This window comes from Phalaenopsis equestris, unplaced genomic scaffold, assembly GCF_001263595.1.
Source record: "Phalaenopsis equestris unplaced genomic scaffold, ASM126359v1 Scaffold233329, whole genome shotgun sequence".
NCBI lineage: Eukaryota > Viridiplantae > Streptophyta > Magnoliopsida > Asparagales > Orchidaceae > Phalaenopsis > Phalaenopsis equestris.
In genome coordinates this window covers 1233-12836 of record NW_018251279.1, presented here as the reverse complement: position 1 = coordinate 12836, position 11604 = coordinate 1233, and the positions used below count along the sequence as shown (strand labels likewise).

The following is an 11604-nucleotide window of genomic DNA, read 5'->3' as shown; positions in this document are numbered from 1 at the left end:
CTTTCCAAAGCAGTGAATCTCCACGTTTAGGAGAGCAGGTTAGGGGATGAGAGTGCTTCAGGTATCTCAGTCCCATGAATTTAGCCCATAACCCCATTTGAGCTCTCAACTTGATCCAAAGTCTGTAAAAAATTATTTTCATAGATTGTTGCAGAGATCTAAACCACACACCAAAGCTTTCTTGGGCTTTCACAATCTTTCCCAGGCGGGCAGTGCATTCAATGTCCCTTTCCTGCCCATAAAATCTTGTTCAAAGCTCTTACAATCTTCCCTTGCATGACACTTGCAAGATATATAAAGGAAAGGAGGTGAGAACAGATTGGAGAAGAGTAATCTTGCCACCAAAAGACAGCAACGAGTTCTCCTCCCAACTAAAAATCCTTTTATTAATCTTATGCAATACCCCCAAACTATAGACTTATTTTTCTATTGTTATGTTATTGAATACCCAAATAATTAAAAGGGAGATTGTTGGTTTTTATGTTAGTGAGCTGAGTGATCCAATGCTTCTTCTCCACACTGATCCCTTTGCTCAAGAAGCACACAATTAGTTCTATTGAACTGCATCCCAGAAACTCTCTCAAAGTGAGTTAATATATTTATCAGCTGCCTGATATTTATCTTCACCAAATTGCAAAAGATAATATAATCATCTTCATAAGCTAGATTAAAAAATGAGCCACCTCCGCTTTTAAGAAAGCAAAAGATAATATAATCATCTTCATAAGCTAGATTGAAAAATGAGCTCACCACCTCCGCCTTTAAAATCCTAGAAATATAATCCATCGGTGATATAAAAAGAGTGGGAGATAAAGGATCTCCTTGCTTCAAACACCTAACAGCTTTAAAACACGTATGTTGTTCCCAAATGATCAGGATGGAGTAGTGGTTATGATCTAAGCAAATCATTATAAGATTGTAAAAACATTCAATAAAACCTTTGGCCCACAGCACAATTAGGATGAATTGCCAGCTTATACTATCAAATGCCTTAGGTCTGATTTAAGCACCCCGTTACCTCCTCTACATGTCATCCATATCATGTATAAGCTCCTAAGCTATGAGGAAATTATCAGCTATGCCCCTACCAGCGATAAATGCAAATTGTTGAGAACATGCCACATCATTTAGGAGGGGTTGAAGCCTAACCAAAAGTTTACTAATAATCTTAGAAACAACTGTAGTTGGACGAATTGGCTTAAATTTCTCCCATCTGTATCTGAAGATTTCCTTGGGGATGAGTACAATACTAGAGCTTCTAAAGTACCTATGAGGTAGTTGTCACCTAAAGAACTGGTGAACGACAGGAATCAAGCTTTCTTTAATGGTATCTCATGAATGGATATAGAACTTAGAGGTGAAACAATCAGGACTAGCAAATTTTTGGCATTAATAGAGTTTAGTGCAACCCAAATCTCCTATTCCAAGGTGTAAGCTACTCAGCTGTATATTTGTTGTAAGGTTGTCAACATTTGGGATAATATTAGTGTCCAATTCCTCAAGATTAACATCACCACTAAAATAGATTTTGAAAATATTTAATTGCACTGGCACAAATATCCTGCTGTGAACATATTGAATTCCCTTGCACTTCCTTGATTTTTAAAATGTCCTTAGTTTATCTGTTATGTTTAATACATGCATGAAATTACTGTGTTTTTATCCCCCTCTACATGACTGAGGTAGTTTGATTTTTGCTCGTAGATGTGAGTTTCCAGATGAATAACATCATTTAGTGAGCTCTGTGCATTGACTACCTCCCATCTCTTGGACCAAACCTTGCCCAAATTGCTCCTCCATATCAGCAACCAAGCATTCAGGCGCCTTCACCTTTTTGTGGATTTCATCAACGCTATTCCAACTCAACTATTCAACTTAGTAAACAATTTTTTTGTGCTAAGCCCATACACTCACCCATGGATTTGCATGCTTATCATGCCTCCAATTATCTCACCAACGCATCAAAAGTTGGATGTGACGTCCACACATTTAAAAATCTGAACTCTTTAATTAATGGTTTGGATACAACCTCCATTTTAATTAATAATGGGGAGTGATCCAAGCAAGATCTGCTTAACTAAGCCGCCTCTATGCACTGAAAGTCATCCAGCCATTGTTGATTTAGTAGCACTCTATACAGCCTCTCAAAAACTTTCCCCATTCTTGGAGTAAACCTGCTGCCAGTAAAAACTGTTTCAAACAATCTAGAAGAAGCAATTGCTCATTGAACCTATACATGATTCTAGGACATGGAGATCTTCCACCTTTCTTTTCAAGGGGAAAGGCAATGACATTGAAATCACCCCCAACTAATCAATGACATCTGCTATGACCCCTGCAGCTGTGAAAATCAGCCCAAATAGATTCCCTATCAGATGCTAAGCAATCAGCATAAACTATAGCTAACTGGACTGTTTTGTCACAGAAATTAACTTCAAGCTGAAGAAATTGAAGATTATCATTAACTAAACTGACCTTGATATCATGTTTACGTAAAAACTGAATTTTAAGATTACAACTATAGACATTGTTGTATCTACCGAGCCTTTTGACAGGTTTTGGAATATTCTATATTGTAATCATTGGCTCAAGTAAAGCAAAACACTTCAAATGATGAGACCAGCAAAGGCTCACCACCTTGTTAAAGGCATCCCTCTTGGCAATGCCTCTAACATTCCATATCATAAAACAAACCATTATTAATGGTTCTACACCCCTAGTAATCCTAGAAGGTGAACCATCATCTAGATTTGCCAAGGTACCAGTTGAAGAAATTCTTTTGAAGCTTAAGGTAGCGTTTTGGTCCATGTAGTTCAACTCCCTATGTGTTTTCCCTTTCTGTTTCTATGTGTTATCCCTTTTTGTTTTTTTTTTTTTTGTTTTTGTCTTCTGAATCTGCCATTCACCCTTCGAAGCATCCGGACAGCCTTCAAATCAGCTTCCATCAATCTGAATTGTGTTTCCTCTATTTCAAATTGTGTGTGTTCAATTTGGGTGCCCTCAGCATGCCTATGATTCCCTATAAATTGCTCAGCATTCCTCAATGGTTCCCACCTCTATATTTTGTTGTTATTGCCTTTGTTCATTTTATGTGTCCTGCCTATAAACATTTTGATTTCTTAGCTCAGGGTGTGCCACAAAACACTTTTATCGAAAATGTCCAAATATTCTGGATTTTTTACAGTATTTACACTTGCATTCCACTTCAACCTTCCGCCAGTACCCATTATTTTGAGTGTCCAACCATACCACTTCATGCATTGGCAAAGTGATGTCTCTCTCCACCATGATTCTAGCAATAGAAGGCCTACTAAAATTATGGATAGTTATGTCCACTTTCATAGGCTTCCCAAATATTGCTCCAAGAAAGTAAAGAACTTTTTGGTTAAAATAGTGGAGTCTCAAGCCAAGAATGGTTATCCAATTGGGTATTACTAGTGGTTCAGATGAGTTTCCCTCCCTTTCGTCCAACCTCCTTCACCAGCCCCTCCTGATCATTACCTCCCTCATACTCAACATGAAGTTTCTGTGGAAAATTAAAGTTGAAGTATCTAATGGTGTGTTGCCCGTTGCCCCTCAATATCTCAGCAAAGGTAGGCCCTGCCATTCTAGAGCATCAAATCATCAAAGCTGCCAATGAAACAATAACAAACTCAATGAAACAGTAACCTTCACCAAACCAAGGAAAAACCCACCAAAAAGGAGCGTCAAATTTTGAGAAAACCAAACTTGCAAGGCCCAAAAAGCAAAGAACAGCCAAAAAACCAGTGAAATCCTAGCAGAGCGCAAAGAAAGCAGCAACCTCCATGATATACATATATATATATATAATGGTAAATGTGTGTTCATATCCTATATTTTCAAAAAAGGCATGTCTCATCTTCATGTTCCCTTGTCTGCATCGTTGCATCCCAAGCCCATGCTCCACCTTTCTAACTCTTTCAGCACACAAGTCTCTTCCTCTTCTCACTCACGAATCCCCATCTCAAAACATCCTTCCCAAATCTTAACCAGATTCTAATATATTTCCATTAAATACCTAAAGAAATGCCCTTTGCAGAGACCCCACTTGCCAAGCATAAATACCTTCTTCCTAAGAATAATCAGATTCAGAGTCATCCTAACTTTAAGTAGCTTGGAATGTATGGCCTCACACACACACACACACAACATGAAATAAACTTTGAAATAAAATTCATAAAATACAAAATATATTTATATTTGAATTTTTAAAATTAACAGTATTCTTATCATACTTTTATCATTTAATCGCTAAAGATGATTTAAATGCACATTAATCAACATGTAGCAGACATAGCAACCACTCAACAAAATGAAATTGAGAAAATACATTACCGAGAATGCAGATGCTGCTGTACTGTCAAAAGGAAAACAATAAAATATAGCCATTTTCTAAAATGTACATTTATTATAAAGCATTTACTTTGCATTAGTCTTTCCTAAAAAGACGCTCAACTTTAAATAGGGAATAAAATAAGGGAATAAAATAAATCAAATAAGTAAAAATAAAAGCACAAATAAAAACTACCAAAACACAAAGAACTAAAGCTCAGGTGATGAATTGGTCGAAAGGATTTAGGATTCAAGATCTTGTAGATATTCATTATAAATCCTTAAATATAACATACAACTGCACCATCCCATAATATCCAATATGAGCCCGGCATACGTTCAAGATTTGGATATAAATTAAGTACAAAACTAAAAGTCTGTCTGAAGTGCTATAGCTTTTTTGTAAAGGTGCTTGTAAAATTATAATAAAGAAAATAACTTTTAGAAAGCTGTGGTGAGAATTATAAATATTATTTTTTCTACAACATCAAACAATAGCTTTCTTACAACCATCATATTTTAATAGATTTAGTTGCAAAAAACAACAAAGAAAATTGTGGGGGTATTCTTAAGCACAACACAGGCATAAAACTATCTCAAATATATCCTAACACTATTAAGTCAATCCCAAAGGGATGGGATAACGCAGTTGATGGATGATAAAGTCAAACATCCAGTTATTGATCCCATGTTATAAGTTAGATCTAATGAAGACAGATCATAACAATGTTTTTAACGGAAGAGAAATTCATAAAAAGTACACAAAGGATACTTTCAAGCAAAGCTGCAAGCTTCATACACAGCTCACAAGACGAGAAACCACGACATACACATTTCATACAAAATCTTCAAACCTACATTCCTTAATAGAATTCTAGCGTCTCTTAGCCTTGAAGAAAGATAAATAGAAACGGCATTTATTTTAAAATATATCAATGAACTTTCAAAATGTTAAGAACTAGCTGTTCTAAAGCAACATTACTATAAACAGAATTAAAAATCAACAACGCTACAGTCAGTTTCAATATATCCCACAATGCCTTTCCATAGAAAGGTCCTGAAACACAAAATTAACACAAAAACAAATTAAACTAAAATTACATTAATGCAGACACAACCTGTCAAATACAAAAAGTACTATCACATACCTAAAGAGTAAGTAGGATGGTTTTCCATTCTGCAAGTATGGAGAACATGGAAGTGGATCGACTATATCTTAACTACGCTCATTAACCTGCACGACCAGATTGGTCATTTGTATATGGCACTATCGATCCCTCTCCTTCCTGCTCATTACTAATAGTCTCTTCAAAAGCCACTGCAAGGAACTCTGCGAGGTTCTGCTTAGGTTTGATATCAATAGCATTCTCAGCAACTTTGACTTTCTTTGTTGTTATTGATTTTGGAAGCCAAGACTGTGGTCCTGAAAGGGGCACAAGAATATTGCCAATAACAGGCTTCAGCTTACGCCAGGGGTCCTTAACCATTGATTTAACATAAAAGCTATCCAATTGCCTTCCTAAACCATAACCCTTATTATGAAATCCTCCTCTACCCCTTCCACCACTCCAGCCTGGACTAGGGCTACCACCCCTGTACTGCCAGCCTCTGCCACTTGAGTGAGAATGGGGACTGCCCCTCACATCAGAGTAGGCACTACTCATTGGACTTTCTCCAAGCCTGAAGCTTGATAGAGCACCTTGTGACGAATTGGAGTAATAACTGTGCCCTGAAAAATTTCCAGACATATTTCAAGGCCTGGAGAAATTATGAGTTCCTGAGTTTCCTGATGTAGGGCTAGGATATTGAACTGGACTTCTCCATGAACCACTCTGAGATCTAGGCAAAGGGGTTTCATAAAAACTTGGACTTGGAGATGGAAATTCACGTGCATGATAAATATGGTTGGATAACTTATGGTACTCCATTTGTCCAGCTGCAATGTTAATTAAAAAAAGTTAAACAAACATGCCCAAGTCATTCTGAATATAATGTAATGAGTAAAATTAATTGTATTTGATCAAAATACTTCTAGAGGACTTAATATTGATATTCTAGGAAGGAATTAGTTTGAACAGCAGTTAAATGTCTCTTTAAAGAAGAGAAAAAGGTTCAAGTAAAATTCAATGAAAATCAAGGTGTACCACATTATAGTTGGGTGTATTCTGATATTTGTTAATAAACTAATGATATACAACAACAAGTTTTATCACACAAAGTGGGTTGGCTACATCAATTCTTTTTCTCCATTGTATCCTATTGAGAGTCGTATTTTCATTTACATCTAATAACATAAACCCAAGTCCTTTTAGGTCTGCCTCTACCTTTCTTAACATAAGTCAAATATAAAACATCTGCTCTCCCCATCAGATCATCAGATAGTCAACATTTAATGTGACCAAACCATCTAAGACAACTCTCTTTAATCATGTCTGCCATTGGAGCTACACCAACCCTTTCACGAATACATTCATCACATTTTATCGCTAAAGTGTCAAACCACTCATCCACCTAAGCATTCCCATTTCAGCAACACTTAAGTTAGTTTTTTTCTTCTCTTTTAAAGGCCAACATTCTGCACCATAGAACATTGTAAGTCTCGCCACCATCTTAAAAAATTTTCTTTTCAAGTCTAAGAAGTATTTTCTATCACACAAAAGGCTCAATGCATTTGTCCAGTTCAACCAACTAACTTCAATTTTACTAATAACATCCCCATATATCACCATCACTTTGAACAATAAACCCAAGATATTTAGAACATTCACACCTTTAATGATTTGATCACTTATAGTTACAACTCTGCCACTAGATCTACTACTAAATTATATTCAATGTATTCAATTTTAGAACTACTCAAACGAAGACCTGCAAACTCCAAGGTACACTTTCATAGTTCAAACAAACTCCAAGGTACACCTTCATAGTTCAAACTTTTTTCTGGACTCTTTCTCTAGTCTTATCCACATAAAAGATATCATCAGCGAATAGCATACACCAAGGTACATCCTCCTGTACATGTCCTGTAAAAGAATTCATAAATAAAGCAAAAAGATATGGGCTTAATAGGGCTTAATATCGATGCAGCTTAATATCGATGCATAATGTAATCCAACTGAAATAGGAAAATACTTGGTTAATCCTCCTTCTGTTCAAACACATGTAACAACTCTAGTCTACCTTTAGACTCTAATGTAGATCTCAATAATTCAAGTTTTTCCTAACTCTTTCTCTAGTATTATCCACATGAAGGATATCATCAGCATAAAGCATACACCAAGGTACATCGTCACGTAAATGTCCAGTAAAAGCATCCATAACCAATGCAAAAAGATAAGGGCTTAAAGTCAATCCCTGATGTAATCTAATTGAAATAAAAAAACACTTGGTCAATCATTCTTTTGTTAGAACATAAGTAATAGTTCTAGTATAAATATCTTTAATGACTTGAATATAAGACATATCAAAATCTTCCATTTCTAGAACTCTCTAAAGAACTTCGCTTGGAACCTTATTGTAAGATTTTTCTAAATCAATAAAATTCAAATGTAGATTCTCCTTACTCTTTTTATACTTCTCCATCAAACCTCTCAATAAATATATAGGTTCCATAATAGACTTGTTTTACATAAATCCAAACTGATTATGAGAAATTTTTGTATCACATCTTAACCCATATTCAATTACTCTCTCTCATAATTTTAATGTATGGCGTGTTAATTTAATTCCTCTATAATTTGCACTCTTGTGCATCCTCTTTATTCTTAAAAATGAGGACCAAAAATACTCTTCCTTCACTCTTCATGCAACTCTTTAGTTTTTAAAAAATTATTAAAGAGTTTAAAAAGCCAAGAAACTCCAAAATCTCTTACATGTTTCCACTTTAATTGGGATATCATCGGGTCACACTAATATTCCAAGCTTTGTTTTGTCTAAAGCCTCCTCAACTTCCCTTTTACTAATGTGACGATAAAAATAAAAAGTTTTATTATTATTAACGATACTATGATCGTTATGAAAGATCGTATTTTTAGAAACTTCATTAAAAATTTTATGAAAATATCACACCAACCTATGTGGAATATCTTTCTCAAAGAAAAGCACTAAGTTGATTTTCATCATTAATACACTTTACTTGAATTAAATCATTTTTTCTCTTTGTTGGCTAGTTTATACATATACTTTTACGCTCTTTAGTATCTAATTTATTATGAAGATTACTAAAAGCAAAATTCTTAATGTCACAAATTATTCTCTTAGGCTCCCTACGTGTCACATTATATTTTTCATAGTTTTTAAGCTTTTATATTTAAACTAATTTTTATAACAAAATTTCTTATATTTTATCTTTTCTTGCACATTATTATTTTACCACCAACTAGTTTTATTAACAAAAATTTTTCTTTTTGATTTTTCAAGTACATCTTTTGCAACTTGTTTAATAGTTTTTCAACTTTATCCCACTAAAACTTTACTTCTTCATGAACATCCAAAATTTTGAAATGTTGAAGTTTACTCATAAAAAAAAAAATTATTTGTATCTTTTAGGTGCCCCATCTAATTTTATAAGCATGCTTCATTATATTTTTTTTATCTTCTAACTTCTTATCTTAAAATTATGAACAAATGATCGATATTGAGTGCTTAAATTTTCAGTTGAAATGACATTACAATTTTTACATTCTCGAAGATACTTTTCTCATAAGAAAATAATCAATTTGTGCTTTATTAAATTCATGCTTATAAGTAATAATATGTTCAACCCATTTCTTAAATAAAGTCTTAGCAATAAAAAAATCATAAGCTAAAGAAAATCTAATATGTTTCTACCTTCTTCATCAATTACTCCAAAACCATAATCACCATGAATATTTCTAAAATCTTCAATCACTCTATCAACATGTACATTTAAATCTTCTCCCATAAAAATTCTTCCTTCAAGATATTATTTGAATTAATTCTTCTAAGTGATTGCAAAATTTCTTTTTTAAACCTATATCTAAAGTTACTTGAGGATCATAAGCACTTATAACATTAAAAATTTTAGTATCAATAATAATTTTTAGGGTTATAAATTTATCTCTAATTCTATTAATTTTTACAACATTATCTTTCAAACTCTTATCTATAATTGCACCTACATCGTTTCTAGTCTGACTCTTACATAAATACCAAATATTAAAACCTAAACTATCAATCTCATCAGCATTTTCTCCAGCACATTTAATTTCTTGGATTCATAAGATATTTATCTTTCCATGTCTCATAATATCTACTAATTCTGTTATTTTAGTTGTGAGAGTACCTATATTACAGGATCTTATTCCTAATATTAATTTTATGGACTAACTTCTTTGTCCACATCCATCCATAATGTGGGAATCCTTGCTTATTCACGACACCAGGGTGTCAATGTAGTGACCCTTAAACACTTTTCACTGTATTCAGACCATACAATTTTTCACTTTCAAGAAATGTCCTAACATTTATGCAATTATTTAAAGTATTCATATCATGATTTTTTAACAAAATTTTACTCTAATTGTCGACTAGCTAACGCAACCCTCCACTTTTCACATTCGGGACTTGAGAACCACTGATAACAATGTTAATAAACTAGTCATATACAAAGGCAAAATAAAATTTAGAAGTGAATGTGATTTAGGAGGTTACACAAACCTTAAAGTTTATTCTTGACAAAGAATATAACATGTGGTGATAAAAATGAATTAAGAACTCTAACCTTTCTTTAATAACTATATTTTTTGTATTTTCTTTTCAGTAAATCATGCATATGATATGTCAACCAACTGTGAGAATTGATTAAAATTCTCTTAATTTTACTCTTTGTGTGTATGTTTCTATGTTTGATGGAATTTCACCAATTTTGTGGTTTTTCGGCTAAGTTTATTTTATAGTTAAGCAAAAATGATTATCTTTCAAAGTTTTTGGTTAAAGACTAAAATTGCAAGTTTTTAGTGGTTTCTTTTGGTAGCAAGTTTTTGTGGTATATTATTCCATAGCAAATACTTAATAAGGATGATTTTCTTTCCTGGATCCTCTAATCGACCAAGTTGTGGGGTATGATACCTTGCAAGCATTTTGAGAATTGTGAATTTCTAAAGATATTTTTTATTGGAAAATTCCAAGGGACGTTATGACCATAAAAAGTGGGTGCAAAGCATGTAAGAGAACAATTTAATATATTACTAAATAAACTTCTACTTTGGTGTGTAATACAATCTAGTGTTCTCGCTAACCAGGTGGGGAGCTAAAGATTTTTTAGAGAGGATACTTCGTCATGCAAGCAGGAGGCAATTTGATGATTAATTTCAATGTAGTTTATTTATGCTATCTACATTATGGTTCTTGGTTAAAATGGCTCGTCTAGAGAAATTAATCAACCGGAGTTCAATGAACCGCGCTCAAGTCCTTCATTATTTAACCTAATCAACCGATTGGAAGCTATGAATTTTTACGCAGTAAAATTATCCTAGTTGTGTTGTAATTGGGTCTTTAGCTATCTAGCCCGGTCAAATCGGTTGACTTAAGATGATAACCATATTAAGAATAACATTGCAATCAGTCTGCTTGTTCAGTTTGAAAATGCTCCATCGAGTCATCAATGATATAATTTGATGTCGTCAATAAAACATCATTGACAAGGGTAATCATAGAAATTGCATTGATGGAGAGAGATCATCAATGGAGTCGATGTTGGTATAGTCATCATAAATGGAGTCATTAATAGAGCAGTAATGAATGGCGTTGCATTGGCATAAGATCATTGGAGTCATTCACAACATAAAGATCAATGGAGTCATTGTTGACACAAATATCATAAAAAATGGTTGCCTTTGATGGAGATACCATCGATATAAAGATCAACAATTTGTTCTTTGCAAAAGATCCACCTTTGTCATTGACACAAAGTTCATCAAGGAAATGGTGGTTGATAGAGTTAACATTAATATATTTTTCATTGATTGAACAGAATGCAAATGAAAAGTATCGACAGAGTCCTTCTTAGCACAAGCTATCATAATGAAGTAAACATTTCAATCATTATAAATATAAGTTGTCACATGCTTGTTTCATTTAACATGATCTTATATCATAAAAAAATTCATTTGTTTTTCTCACCCTTCATGCACATTGGGTTGGCATTTTTAGGTAACATTAGGTTTTCATGTATCATGCTAGGTTATATAGCCACACAACATGAATATGCTTGAATTTATATTCACACAA

At 33.6% G+C, this 11604-nt stretch overlaps 1 protein-coding gene across 1 annotated transcript; it reads right to left on the bottom strand.

The window, feature by feature from the left end:
* Positions 1–4813: 4813 nt before the first annotated feature.
* Positions 4814–6437, bottom strand: LOC110038627. The gene has a single exon (XM_020743517.1). The coding sequence runs from the start codon at positions 6099–6101 to the stop codon at positions 5583–5585; it is 519 nt and encodes a 172-aa protein (XP_020599176.1). The 5' UTR covers positions 6102–6437; the 3' UTR covers positions 4814–5582.
* Positions 6438–11604: the final 5167 nt, after the last annotated feature.

What these genes read in the sequence shown, in the direction of transcription:
- LOC110038627 (XM_020743517.1), bottom strand. Translation starts at nt 6,101, where the DNA reads ATGTCTGGAAATTTTTCAGGGCACAGTTATTACTCCAATTCGTCACAA.